Source organism: Bidens hawaiensis, unplaced genomic scaffold, assembly GCF_021521415.1.
Source record: "Bidens hawaiensis isolate Kalapana, Puna unplaced genomic scaffold, B.hawaiensis_p1.1 tig00000670_1, whole genome shotgun sequence".
NCBI classification, from domain to species: Eukaryota; Viridiplantae; Streptophyta; class Magnoliopsida; order Asterales; family Asteraceae; genus Bidens; species Bidens hawaiensis.
In genome coordinates, this window is record NW_027491040.1 from 3,866,092 (window position 1) to 3,880,871 (window position 14,780).

Sequence of the window (14,780 nt, forward strand, 5' to 3'; positions counted from 1 at the left end):
AGTCATCATTCCATTTTCCATTTTCCTTTTCTTTGTTTATTGATTTCTCAGTTTCTAAAGAAATCAAGTTAATCAGTTAATACATGTTATTTAATGATATACACAATTACACATACATGAAATAAAATATACAAATACGCAATATATGAATATACACATATTGATCGAGAGGAACTAATTTAGCTGATATATATTAGGTTTTGAAAATCATCTTTGAATGGGTGTTGCAACATAATAAAAGCCCCTATATATTCTAAGAGGGTATTAGTTCTGTACCTAAAAATCAGTAAATTTTGGTACCCGTACCCAATAGACACGTACAGGTACCGGACAAGTATTCGGGAAACAAATCCCATCCCTAGTCGAACCAGCTTTATGATGGTTATGGGCAGTAGCTTGAGGCAAATCTGGCAAGCACCCAAGCACTTATACGATGAACTAGGGCTCCGATGATGGGGGATGAATACTTGCTTGCTTGTCTAATCGGTTGATAATCAGACAAATCCCTAACGTGCAGAAGGTTTTTGACGACTTTGGTGGTGGTGGTGGTGGTAGTGGTGGATGTTAGCGGCGGTGGTTCAGGTGGTGTTGTTCAGGTTGAGTTTTCTAGCATAAAACGTTGAGTTTTTCAGAAAGAAAAACATTTTTCTTTTGGCCATCGGAGACTAACGAAATTAAGCTTCCGTTAGTCGCAGCTCGTTGGGGGAAAAATGTTAAAAGATAAGACTACCTCGTTAGGAAAAAAATATAGAAACACGAGCAACTAATTTGTTAATTGTTATCTATAATATATATAAACGAAAACATAAAAATTCTACGTGTCGCGATGTGGTCGCTCCCCCTTTTTTTGGAGTCACTAGATTTGCTTGATTTTTAAATGGAGGCTTCTCATGCATTTGACCCGAATTCATGGGTATGGGTCTTACCAAACCCAGATATTCTTTAAACGGGTTATAACATCTCATTAAATTAAAAATTATTCTCACCAATTTATTGATGTAAAAATCCTATAAAATAGGATATAATAAAAGTTAATATCTTATTTATTTTAAAAATGATATATATATTATTTAAATTAGAAAACCAATTTGATAGTAAAAAAATAAATAAACGGGTCTTGGGTCTTATCAAACCATGCATAAGTATATTATTAACTTTCATAAATATTATTTATAATTAAAAAACCAATTTTATAGTAAAAAAATAAACGGGTCATGGGTCTCATCAAAACCATATAGCTTTTAAACCGGGTTATAATATCTCATTTATTTGTGAAACAATTTATTATCAAACCATAGGTATATTATTAACTCTCATACAATAAAAAAATTTAAATTCAAAAAATAAATAAATATTAGAACAAATAATATAAAACAACCCCATAATACGGGGGATAAAAACTAGTTAGTGAATAAAGATGAATTAATGTTGTGTAAATATAAAAAACAAAAAAGTTGTAGATATAAAATTACGAAAGCGTGATAGTTGAGATCACGGTGAAGCCTTCTCTGTGTGAGTTTTAAAGAATTGAATCTACCACCGCAATCCACCATCGATTCCCACTGTCACTATCCACCATCATATCATGTCTCTCTTATAATAAAATAAAGAAAACCCATCAATCAAATCAATGGATTCAGAACTCCAAGATTTATCTTCATCTTCAAAACCCCAATCCAATTCGAATTCGGACAATGACCCACTCCTCCTCAGCCCGACCACACCACCACCGGACATCGAAGAGCTTGAAAAGAAATACGCGGCCTACGTCCGACACGATGTGTACGGTACCATGGGACGCGGCCAGCTGCCGTGGATGGAAAAGGTGCTGTTGGGTTTTGCTTTGTTTACGGTTTTACCCGTGCGGGTGGTTCTGGCCACTCTGGTGGTCGTGCTGTATTATATGATTTGTCGGGTGTGTACTCTGTTTACCGCCCCGAATCGGGAGGACGAGCAGGAGGATTATGCGCATTTGGGCGGCTGGAGGAGAACCGTTTTGTTTTGGTCCGGGAGGCTTCTGTCCAGGGTTATGCTTTTCGCATTCGGCTTTTATTGGATTTCGAATCAGGTACATCGCGGTTATCAGAAATCGTATATGAAAAATATGTGTGTGTAGTCTTTTTGTGTTTTACAAACGCATTCATTTTGTAAATGAATATCATTACCTTATGTTAATGTCATCTTAACTTAACTTTGAGAAGAACTTGTATGATGGGGGTGATGGATTAATGATGTGTTTATTTTGCTATCAAATGGCCATATGGGTCGTTTGGTGATCATACGAGCCGTATGCTGGTTTTGACTCAGGAAGAAATCATAGATATGGTCACATACGGCCTTTGTTCGCCTTATCATTAAGCACATAGGATGTATGATGTGACGTATATGCATGTTTACACTTTTGGGGATAGGCTATTGTATTGCAGCATCCTATTATAGTTACAATCTTTCTCTATTTACATTCAAAGTTCATGATTATGAGATATTAGCATGATGGTTTATGCTAATAAGCTTAAATGTCACATGTTTTGTAATTTGATTTTGATTATATTTGATCTTCAGGTTGATTGCAATGAGCAATCTGAAGAACTTGAAAGACCTGGAGTCATAATATCAAATCATGTTTCACATATGGATATTTTGTACCATATGTCTTCATCATTTCCTAGTTTTGTTGCAAAGGTATGTTTAATTAATAAAATTTTTGATTTGTTTTTATACCTGTTTGGATTATAACTTATAAGTGACTTATTTTCTTCTGTTTATCATTATTATTTATGAAGAGATCAGTGAGCAAGCTTCCTCTGGTTGGCCTTATAAGGTCTGTTTGAAATTTATACCACACATTCTTTTAGTTCATGTTATACTTTATTCTTTGGTTTATATAATTATTGTTATAATTTTTCAGCAAATGCCTGGGTTGTGTATATGTTCAACGCGAGTCTAAATCATCAAATTCAAAGGGTGTTTCAGGTATTTAATTTTATGTTACGTAACTAACTGCATTATATATTGACTGTATCAATTATCAAGAATTTAGGCAATTATGAAATATAGCTGATAAAGTTTATTATTTTTTTTTTGTTATTATTTGTTTTTTAAACCCTGATAACTTCAATCAAATATTTCTTTAATTTAACTCTTTTTGTGTTTTTTACTTTGATAAATGCCAGCTGTTGTGAACGAGAGAATTCAGGAAGCTCACAAAAACAAGTCTGCACCAATGATGATGCTCTTTCCAGGTATGAAATGTAGGGCTGTAAACTAGCCGATCAGCTTGGCTCATTTAACGAGGTAAAATGTTGAACTCGAGCTTGGCTCCTCAAAAGCTTTAGCCAGCTCGTGTATTTTTTTACAAAAAAATTAAGTGCTTGTAAGTTTGTATATTTCACACATTGATAAATATATAAAACTAGTATTGTAACTTACATTTAAGGCATAATTTATAAACTACGAAGTGTATAATTTATACATATTAAAATTTGGGTAAGAATATATATTTTTAGTTCAGGCTTTATATTTAAATGAGCCAAGCGAGAAAGTTTTAATCTTAAAAAGAGAATTTTCAGTATTGTTTTCTCTATAAAATGCTATAAAGCTTAAACTTACAGTTTTATTTTAAAATTTCGGCTTTAAGTGACCCTGCAAGCGATCCTCGAGCCAAGCTGACCTTGGCTCAGGCTCGGCTACAAATGTGTCGATTTTGAGCAAGCTTTTCTACTCACTAGCTTTATGAACAGCCTTAATGAAATGCATTTTAGAAAAGAACAAATCAAAATAAACTCATGCAATAAAGATTTTTTGTACGGCTTTTAGCTGCAAAATGATTATTTTTGGTGCAGAATTATATATTTATTATACGTTTTTTTTTTGTTTTTTTTTATTTTGTATAGAAGGGACAACTACAAATGGGGATTACTTACTTCCTTTTAAAACCGGTGCATTTTTGGCAAAAGCTCCTGTTCTTCCTGTTATTTTGAAATATCCGTATGAACGGTTTAGTCCCGCGTGGGAATCAATATCTGGGGTAAGTTTTTTTATTTTCATTTTTTCAAAAACATAGTTTTTCTAATATTTTCAAAAAGAAAAATGATTTTATTTTTGATTTTCAGGTGCGTCATGTGATTTTGCTGCTGTGTCAATTTGTAAATTATATGACGGTAACAAGGTTACCGGTTTATTATCCATCAGAAGAAGAGAAAGATAATCCAAAATTATATGCTGAGAATGTTAGGAGATTGATGGCTCGGGAGGTATGTGTATATTCTTCTTTTGACTTTTGAGGTCAAATCTTTGATATTTGAATTTAGTAATGATATAGATCTTTGGTGCTTGGGTTTTAGTTTTTTATTTATTTATTTTTATTTGCAAAAGTAGTGTGTTTTTTTTTAAAAGGAATTTGTAAAAATGGTTTTTTTTTTTTTTCGTTTTGTTTTGTAATTCTAGTAAAAATTCAATCTCAATTATTCAATCATATAAGTTAGTTTATTAATAGATTGTAGTTTTTTTATTAAAATCTAAAACACACAGTGGTGTTCAGTTTTTTTGTGATATAAATTCTTTTGAATACTATGTGGTATCCAAAATAAAGTATTATATGCTGATTATTTAATTATTGTGTTTTTAAACACAATAATAAATTTTTAATGTTTGGATGAATAGATCTTGACTCGTCCTGAATACGGCTTGTTTCGAGCTGTATTTTAATGCTCGACCTCAGCTCGTTTATAGTTGTTTTGAGTTAGAGCTTAGTTCGTTTCTCATTTAAAAATTATGTAATAGTTTTCTTATGTACATATACATATAATGATTTGTATATAAATCATATCATAGCTTTATATACAAGTGTAATGTAATTGTTTATTTATTATATAAAAAAGTTCTTTATATTTTATAAAAATAGAGCTTGCTTAGGTTTGCGAGCCTAATATAGCTCAGTATGTGTAGCTCATACTCATGCTCGTTTGTTAAATAAACGAGCTCCATTTTTGGCTCGGGCTAGTTTAAGCTCGGCTGGATTTGAGCTTTTAGCGAACCTATCTCGAGTAGCTCACGAATGGCTCGGCTTGTTCACATTCTAACTTAGATCCAAACACTCGGCAAATGCATTGCGACTAATAATTGTTATTGTTGGTTGTTCAGGGCAAGCTAATAATGACAGACATCGGTTTGGCTGAAAAACGAGTATACCATGCTGCTTTGAATGGTAGGTTGCGTCAGAAAGAAGATTGATAGGCTCCTAAAATGATAATTTAGTATCCGTTTGAAAACACAAAAGCAAACCATTGTTAAAGGATGTTTCGTGTGTGTAATGTTATCGCTCGTAGGAAAACGAAATGAAACCGAATAAAGTGTGTTGAGTATAAATGATGATTCTGGGATTTTTACCAGAAACCGATTAAGAGCATCTATGTGGTTGTTCATTAATCTGAAGCATCTTTTTTGTGTCTATGCAGGTTTGTTATGACAAGGGTAGATTGAGATACAACATATACAGATAGATACAGATGCATTATCTGTAAATACAGTTGTTATATTTGTTTTTTTAAGGAAAAAAAAATCAATTATCTAAGTAGTGAAATTAAGAAAAAAGTGTAAAAGTGTGGGTCTGGTTAAATGACATGGAAGATGCAGAGATTTAGATCATTTGGTTGTTGCTGTTGAAGGTCCAAGGATTTAAATATAAAACATGTAATATGTTTTCTTGCCTACGAAATTCATTGAGTTGCAGTGTGTGTTCCTCAAAACAGGAAATGTTAAAAATGGTTTTATTATTAATATTATTATTATTATTATTATTTACTTTGGGAAACTAAGATTAGAGACGTGTGTCGATGTTCAAATGATAACGAAAGAGAGTGCGTGCTAGAAAAAGGCCATAGTTCTAAACAACACACCTTGATTTAAAAATGCTTGCATTAGGTGTGAAATTTTGGCGGATATAGATTATGTTTCAACAGTTGTGATTCAAAACATACTTCAAGGGTATGTTTGGCAAAACTAGCTGGTAGCTGTAGATGGAAGTTGCTAGCTGATGGCTGGAAGCTGGTAGCTTGTTAGATATATTTAGATGTTTGGCAGAGTAGCTGGAGCTTTTAATAAAATGTATAAAATTACAAAAATGGGAATAACCATAAACAAATATAGTAAATGCATTTATTTTGGAAGGTTATTTCAGTAAATTAACATACTAAAAGCTTGTAGCTCTTTCTAAACGCTACTAGTAGAAGCTTTAACCTTTAAGCTTTTTCTTCTGACCTAAAAGCTTCAAGCTTCTTGAACCAAACAAGGCTTTTAATTGAGTAGGAGCTTTTTATTAAAAGTTTAAAACTTGTAGCTCCTAAAAGCTCCTAAAAGCTTCATGCCAAACATATCCCAAATGTTGTGTAAAAGTAAGCGTAAAGTCAACTGGTTGAAGTTCAATATTACAGTTGATGCTTATCATTGATAGGGTTGTGTTATTTTATAAATGGAAACAAAAATTATAAGAATGAGAAGTTATAATTTGTTGTCATGTGTTAATTGGTGACTAAAGAAGGAAGGGTATAAAAGTAAAAACACATATTTTTTCTAATCACATGCAACTTACATGTCAATTCCTCCATCATTTTAAAACGTTTATAAATTTTTCGTTTATAATTTTGTTTGAAAAAATTCACCATAATAACAAGCGTTTTTATCTTTAATATGAGTATGACTTTGTTTTATATAAAAAAATATGTCATTGTGTCTTTTTGTTTGTCATTGTGTCTTATAGCATTCTCAGTCAATCCATCAAATTATGTGAGATGAGTTTTTATAATTTGTGGAATAATTTAGGGTGTTATGGGTGAAGGGGAGAGAAAATGTTGTGATTTTTCTGTATATTTAAAAAGTTCATGCGGCACCGTATAAATTTTTTAATATATTTTGAAAGTAATGGTGAGTGAATGAGAGAGAAAATGTAATGATAATGATATAAAAAGTATCGATTGAATTGAGAATTAGAGGGAAAACATAGTGTGTTTTAATGTAATTTTAAATTTGAAGGTTGGAGATTTAATGTGAATGCTCTTATGCACATCATTGTTTCTCTCTATTTTTTTATTGTGTTTTTATGCTTATCTTGTGTGTGTGTTTTTTTTTCTAAAAGTGATAAATCTAAAAATTGTAATGATGAAATATCAACTTTGTGTAATTCTAATATGGAAATTTAAAGATAAAATAGCAAAGTGTATCTAATACATAAAAATATAAAACACAATGGTTAATGCATATTACACAATAACATAAAACATAAAAATAAAACACAATGGTGAATACATATTACACAATGATCTGAAACGTAAAACACAATAATAATTACTTAATACACAATGGACTGAACATAATACATAATAAATGTAATACACAATAACTAAAACAAATGATGAGTAGAAAGACACAATAACGAATAAGAGACAAAATGAAACGACTGAAAAACACAATGACCATAACCTATAACACAATGTAGAAAACTCAATTAAAAATACACAATGACAAACCAATAACACAATGTATAAAAAATCCACTATTTTTTTATATATTTATATTGTACTCGTATTAAAGATAAAAAACCGCTTGTTATTATGGTGATTTTTTTTAAGAAACAATTGTCATGTTAACGTTTTAAAATGATAGGGGAATTAACATGTGCATTACATGTCCATCATTTTTTATTCTCAAATTAATCACAACCATTCAAATCTAACATCAATAAACTAGATTACTTCTCACACTTCTCATTTTTTATTTAATTTATATTTTAACCCAACCCATTACATAGTTAGTCAATATGTAATAAGGTGATAAGATAGTAGGCAATTGTAATTCAATTTTGTTTATACAACTGCCTACACTAGCTCTTCTCATATGCTGATTAATATTCTTTAATTAAATTGAGATCGTACGTTTACAAAGGACTTATAATTTATAACTACTTCATAAACGTGCGAGCTCAATTCAATAAAAGATTTTTTATACCCGAAACATGATTTTCTTTTGTAACATTAAAAACATCTAAATAATTACAATGTGGTGGCATGTAAACGGTGTAACATCCCGTTTCTCTAGTTTCGATTAATAAATGAAAGAATGAGTTATTATGAGTCGGGCTAGTGTTGGGTTAAATGGATATGGGTTATGGACTTGGGTTATGAAGGAAAGAGGAAAATACCATGGGCTTAAGCCCATGATCCATAATTATATAAGTCATAATTACCCATTTAATCATTCACTTCACATATATTCCGTACACCACCAAAACACACACTTAAGCTATCTCCTAATTTTCTCTCCTTTCTCTAGCCGAACCAAGACAGAAAACCGATCCCGATCCAAGGTAATGATAGTATGATGTTGTATGAACTCTAACCTGCTAGGTTTAGTCACAAAACGACGTGATTAAACTGTAAAAGTCACGAGATCCGGGTGGAATCGGGTATAAACCGAACCTAAGATGAGCTTAGGGGTCGCCCTAGCTCATATATGGATCGAACGGGGCGAATCAATCAATCAATCATGCCCAGTAAAATCCCACCGACAGCAAAACTATAAGTAGGGTCTGGGGAGGGTGGGATGTAGGCACACCGTACCTCTATCCAAAGGAATAAAGAGGTGGCTTCCAGAGAGACCCTCGGCTCTAAGTACATGTGTATGAAGCAAAATAAAGGAAATCAAAGTTTAACAGTTATATAAAAACTACTACTAATTATAATAATATTAATAATAAGATCACAGTTTAACAGCTATATAAAAGCTAATAATAATTATAATAATAATAATAATATATGTAAGGGAAATACCATTATGGTATGTGACCTAAATAAGTTAATTCTAAGCCCTAAGGTATTCATTTCTCTCTAAAAATCCTTAACTTTAATTCTACTTCTCCACGAATTCCTATCCTCAACCATGTCCTCGGAGAGGTTTAGGTCTATCAAATCAAGCCTAATCCTCTCATCCCAAGTCAATTTCGGTCGTCCTCTACCCCTCCTCCCCTCTATAGTAATTTTTTCTACGGATCTAACAGGATTCGTCGTCTGTCTTCTCTTTACACGAAAAACGGTGGAAAACGAGTGAGATCTCGTTTTTCCGGCGAAATCGGGGTTTTCCGGCGACGACGGCGCCGGAAAAGTATACGAGGTAAGGGAATGTCAGAGAATGTTTCTGACATTCTCTGACCTAATCCTAGTTCGTTAACGGGGAAAGGGAGAACTAGCAAGTAATTCGTTAAGGAAAGATAACGAATTAGCTTCATTCGATAAGGTCCAATTCGTTATGATAACCAGTTCGTTATAAGGTCTTATTCGTTATGAGGACTGGTTCGTTATAAAGGTTCAGTTCGCTAAGAAGTTCAATTCGTTAACCAGACCAAAACGAATAAGGTCCAATTCGTTATAAGGACCAATTCGCTATAAAAGGCCAATTCGTTAAGTAACGAATTAGCCAATTCGTTATGGAGGACAGAAGTAACGAATGAACCCCAATTCGTTAATAGCAATGTAATGACTTGAAGTTTAACAAAATGACAGAATGGTACCTGGATTTAGAAAAAGAATGATTTAATTACAAAGAAGCCCTTGAACTTTTAAGTTAGCAAATTAATTAATGATTCAAATCCTAATGGAAAATGTGTTAAGACAGTTAATGAAAATAAAAGCCCTTGGACTTTTAAGTTTAACACCAGCCAGGGGCTCTGTCCCTTGGACCCTGCTAGGGGCTGCCGCCCCTAGAACTCCGCTTCCAGAGGCGCTGCCCCCGGACCCCGTTCATTGTGGGTAATAATTAAACTAGAAAGACGATATAGGTAGTGATAGTTAATTGATACGTGTAATTGTTATACAGTTAGTCGTGCACAACTAAGGAAAGGAATAACCATAAACGATGAACGTAATCACGCTCAGGTGAGTTTCTTGCCCCATTCCTTGTTATGTTTTCGGGGCTGTATGCATACTCGATGTGATTAGTTAATACACTTATCCTAAGTGATAAGTGTATGCCATATATGTTTTATGTGAAAGGTATGATTGACTACTTGTCGGTACATGAACGATCTTCGGATATTGCATGTACTGCCATATAAAGGTTTGATGATAAAATTGTTGTATACGAAGAATGAATGATGCATGTATATATGAAACTTACAATTATGTATATAGAAAAGTATGGTATGATGGTATGGAAGAAAGGGTGACCGGACCCTAATAATATCTGAGGATGGAGGGTACCGAACCCTAATAATATCCGATGATGAAGGGAGACCGGACCCTAATAATATCCGAGGATAAAGGGTACCGGACCCTAATAATATCTGAGGTATGTAGGGTGAAATTCCCTTTATAACGTATGGTTAGCTATAAATGTGTATGGACAAATGAAGTACAGGTTATGTATATAATGCGTACCTTCGGGCACATATATGTGTATGTAAAGTAAGTTACGTGATTAACTAGAACTCACTCAGCGAAGCTGACTTTTAGTATGCACGCAGGTTAACAGATTGAGACAGCTGGTTTGAGATGGACACATGGCAGAATTGAAGAGGCTGGCATCCAAAGATTGTCATGATGTTTTGAATGTTATAATTTATGTTATGTTTTAAAAGACAACTTATGGATATTTGTAACGAATGGTTGATGTTCTAAATTATTCCGCGAAAGTTTTAATTAACTCTGATATTTAGAACAACGTTTGTGAGTAAATCCAACGTCAAAAGTAGGGCACCGGTAACGGGGCCTTACAAGTTGGTATCAAAGCAAAGTTTGAGAGATTTAATCATCCTACATGCTTAGACTCGAACAGAGAATGAGATTTAAGTAAGAAAATAAAGAAGATGCCAGTTCAAGATAGCCATGTGTCAATCAATCAAGCTCGGTAACGGTAAAGTGTATAGTTAAATAATGAATTTTAACGTTAGCTTAACTGCTAAAGAAAGGATATCTGTATGTAGGGATAGGATTTCTTGATTGTTTGATTGATTAACTGTTTAAGAGTAGAATTAGCAGAAATAGACTCATAAGGGGAAGTGTATAGGACACGGAAAGTATCGTGAACAGCTAATCACAGCTGGCCACTGTTATTACCTGTTAGCCTTACTATCCTTGTACTAAATAGTTCCGTGAGTGATGACGTTTGTGTTTTCCCTTCCAGAATACGATGGCTGGATCTAGGGCAGTCGTGGGAGCAGGAGGCCGCACTGGGCAAAGTGGCATGCCTAGTCGTGTTCAACAACCTTCTGTAGAAACAACACCCAACACAGGAGATGAAGGAATCCCTGCTGGACGAAACCCAAGCAATAATGAAGGGTTTCAACTTGACCCTGCTGTTCAATCTGCCATTGCTCAAGCGGCAGCAGCTGCTGTGAAGAACTTGAATCCTGAAGGATCTGCTGGAGGCCATGAAAGAACCGCTGAAAGGGTGGAGGGAGATGGTAAGAAAGATGATGAGGGGGAGAGCGAGGCCTCGAGTGTGGTTAAGTCAGTGACAGTCTATGATAGGAGGAGGGGCCGAGGTGGGTGGAACTATAAGTCATTTAAAGGTTGCGACCCACCGAAGTTAACTGGTTTGGGAGACGAAATCGTTACTCTCTAATGGATAACCGCCCTGGATAAAATTATCCGCATTGGCGAGTGCCGTCCCGACTAAGCTGTGGGTTATGCTACTCAATCATTCGGTGAGGAAGCTATGTATTGGTGGGAATCGGTTGAGTAGAGGAAGAGTCCAGAGGAGATCAAGGCAATGAAGTGGGATGATCTGAAGGAGTTAGTGATGAAGCGATTCTATGCTGATGCGGAGGTTGAAAGGGTTGAAATGATGTTTTTGAGTCTGAAGGCGGGAAAGATGACACATCGCGATTACACCAATAAATTCAACCACCTGTCTAGGCTGGTGCTAGATATGGTGAACACTGAAGCCAAGTGGATTAAGTGTTACATCAGGGGACTGCCACAAAACGTTCGCGTCTTGGTCAAGGATAGTAGACCTGCTACCTTTGATTCTGTTGTGGGACTCGCAGAAATGGTTTACAGCGACCTGGCGACAGAAGAAGTGGTGGCGGAAGAGAGGAGGGATAAGAAATGGGTCGCTCCTGGCAAGCGATCAGGTACTCAGTTATGGAACCCTAAGGACAAAAAGCAGAACGTGCGGGAGAGAAAGACATTCAAGACATGTGGAAAGGTACACGGTGGCGAGTGCAAGTGGGGTACTGGTTCTGATGTTTGTCACAAATGTGGAAAGGCTCATGATGGAGAGTGTAGGCTTGGAACAATTGCCTGTTATAAGTGTGGGAAGGTGGGGCACTATGCTAATGAATGTGACGCAAAGCCCGCATGTTACAAATGTGGTAAGACGGGTCATATGGCACGGGAGTGTACTGATGGTGGAGCTGGAGGTAGTGGAAAGAAGGATGCTGATCAAGCAAGGCCGAGGGCTGACCCAGGAACAAGCTAGGCAGATTCCTGATGTTGTGACTGATACATTCTTAGTAAACGGTATTTCTGCTTCGATATTATTTGATTTAGGTGCGAATAGAAGTTTTGTAGCTACGACATTTAGTAAACTAGCTAAAATGAAATGTTGCCAAGTGTCTGAAACCTTTATAGTAGAAACCGCTAGTGACACTTCAGTTAAAATAACGAAAATGGTTAAGGACTGTAAGGTAGAGCAAGAGGGACATGAGTTCCCTGTTACATTGTATATTATAACCTTTGGAGGGTTCGATGTAGTTTTGGGAATGGATTGGTTATCTGATAATGAAGCTCAGATAGTGTGTAATAGTAGGATAATAAAGCTAAAATCCTTGGATGGTAGTGCGGTGATGGTTTATGGTGATAAGGAGAGTTCAGGTCTTAACGTTATTTCGATGATAAATAACGAAAATGGTTAAGGACTGTAAGGTAGAGCAAGAGGGACATGAGTTCCCTGTTACATTGTATGTTATGACCTTTGGAGGGTTCGATGTAGTTTTGGGAATGGATTGGTTATCTGATAATGAAGCTCAGATAGTGTGTAATAGTAGGATAATAAAGATAAAATCCTTGGATGGTAGTGCGGTGATGGTTTATGGTGATAAGGAGAGTTCAGGTCTTAACGTCATTTCGATGATAAAAGCCGAATGGTTACTAAGATGAGGGTGTGGTGCCTACCTGGCGTATGTTGTCAACGCTACGGTCGAGACGAAAGAAATGAAAGATGTTCCTATCGTGTGTAACTACCCAGAAGTATTCCCTGAGGATCTTCCGGGGTTGCCACCAGAGCGAGAGACAGAATTCCAGATAGATTTAGTACCAGGAGCCCAGCCCATTGCGAAAGCGCCCTACCGTCCGCGTCGTCCTAGATGAAAGTACTGATGTCCCAACTGCAAGAACTCCTCGATAAAGGTTTCATAAGCCCAAGTGTTTCCCCTTGGGGCGCGCCAATGTTGTTTGTAAAGAAGAAGGATGAAAGTATGAGAATGTGCATAGACTATCGCGAGTTGAATAAGCTTAGATATCCTTTGCCAAAGATTGATGACCTGTTCGACCAACTGCAAGGTTCAAGTTGGTTCTCACGAATAGATCTCAGATCAGGCTATCATCTGCTGAAAGTGAAAGAGTTAGACATTCCTAAGACAACGTTTCGGACGCGGTATGGACACTATGAGTTCCTCGTGATGTCATTCGGTCTAACCAATGCTCCTGCAACATTTATGGATATGATGAATAGGGTGTGTCGGCCGATGTTGTATAAGTCAGTTATCGTCTTCATCGATGATATGCCGAGCATCTGAGAGAAGTATTAGAGACTCTGAAGAAAGAGAAGTTGTACCCTAAGTTTTCGAAATGCGTGTTTTGGTTACGAGAAGTGCAATTCTTAGGTCAAGTGATAAATCTTGAAGGGATTACCGTGGACCCAGCTAAGATTGAGGCGATAACAAATTGGAAGACTCCGCAGAATCCGACTGGTATACGAAGCTTCCTAGGGTTAGCTGGCTACTATAGGAGATTCATCGAAGGTTTCTCCAAGATAGCCGCACCGTTGACCGATATGACCCGAAAGTCGATAGTATTCAGTTGGGGTAAGTTTCAAGAAGAGGCTTTTCAGGAGTTTAAGAAAAGACTCACGCAAGCTCCAATCCTTGCCTTACCCGACGGTGACGAGGATTTGGTTGTTTGTACTGATGCTTCGCATCGTGGGTTAGGTTGCGTGCTGATGCAGCGAGGAAAAGTGATAGCTTATGCGTCTAAACAGTTGAAAGTCCATGAGATCACTTATCCGACGCATGATTTGGAGCTAGCAGCAGTAGTGCATGCTCTCAAGATATGGAGGCATTACCTGTATGGTACTAACTGTAATATTTATACGGATCATAAAAGTTTAAAGTATTTCTTCGAGTAGAAAGAATTGAACATGAGGCCAAGAAGGTGGTTAGAATTGATAAAGGATTACGACTGAGACATTAAGTATTATCCTGGTAAAGCTAATGTGGTTGACGGCGCGCTAAGTCGTAAGAATGAGGAAGTCATTGCAACAGTTAGGTCATACCAGTTGATTATGAATTCAAGTCTTTTCGAAGAAATCATCAAAGTGCAGTCAGAGGTGCTGGTTGACGAAGGGCTAATAAAGAAAGAAAGGATTTTCAGCCAGCAAGATGGGTTAATAGAAAACACGCATGGTGTGAAGACTAGGTTTGACCGTATGTTGATCCCACATCATGGAGGTCTTAGAGGTCGAATCTTAGACGAAGCTCATAAGTCAAGGTATTCAATTCATCCAGGAACTAC

At 35.9% G+C, this 14,780-nt stretch overlaps 1 protein-coding gene across 1 annotated transcript; it reads left to right on the forward strand.

The window, feature by feature from the left end:
• Nucleotides 1–1,630: 1,630 nt before the first annotated feature.
• Nucleotides 1,631–5,539, forward strand: LOC143530964 (lysophospholipid acyltransferase LPEAT1-like). Its single transcript, XM_077026372.1, has 9 exons — nt 1,631–2,068; nt 2,563–2,682; nt 2,784–2,821; nt 2,909–2,973; nt 3,174–3,242; nt 3,894–4,027; nt 4,113–4,253; nt 5,143–5,206; nt 5,457–5,539. The coding sequence occupies exons 1-9, from the start codon at nt 1,631–1,633 to the stop codon at nt 5,465–5,467; spliced, it is 1,080 nt and encodes a 359-aa protein (XP_076882487.1). The 3' UTR covers nt 5,468–5,539.
• Nucleotides 5,540–14,780: the final 9,241 nt, after the last annotated feature.

Bases quoted from the DNA above. Each gene is read 5' to 3' on its own strand.
- LOC143530964 (XM_077026372.1), top strand. From the start codon at position 1,631: ATGGATTCAGAACTCCAAGATTTATCTTCATCTTCAAAACCCCAATCC. The intron at 2,069-2,562 runs GTACATCGCGGT...TTTGATCTTCAG, and splicing joins TTTATTGGATTTCGAATCAG to GTTGATTGCAATGAGCAATC. The intron at 2,974-3,173 runs GTATTTAATTTT...GATAAATGCCAG, and splicing joins AAATTCAAAGGGTGTTTCAG to CTGTTGTGAACGAGAGAATT.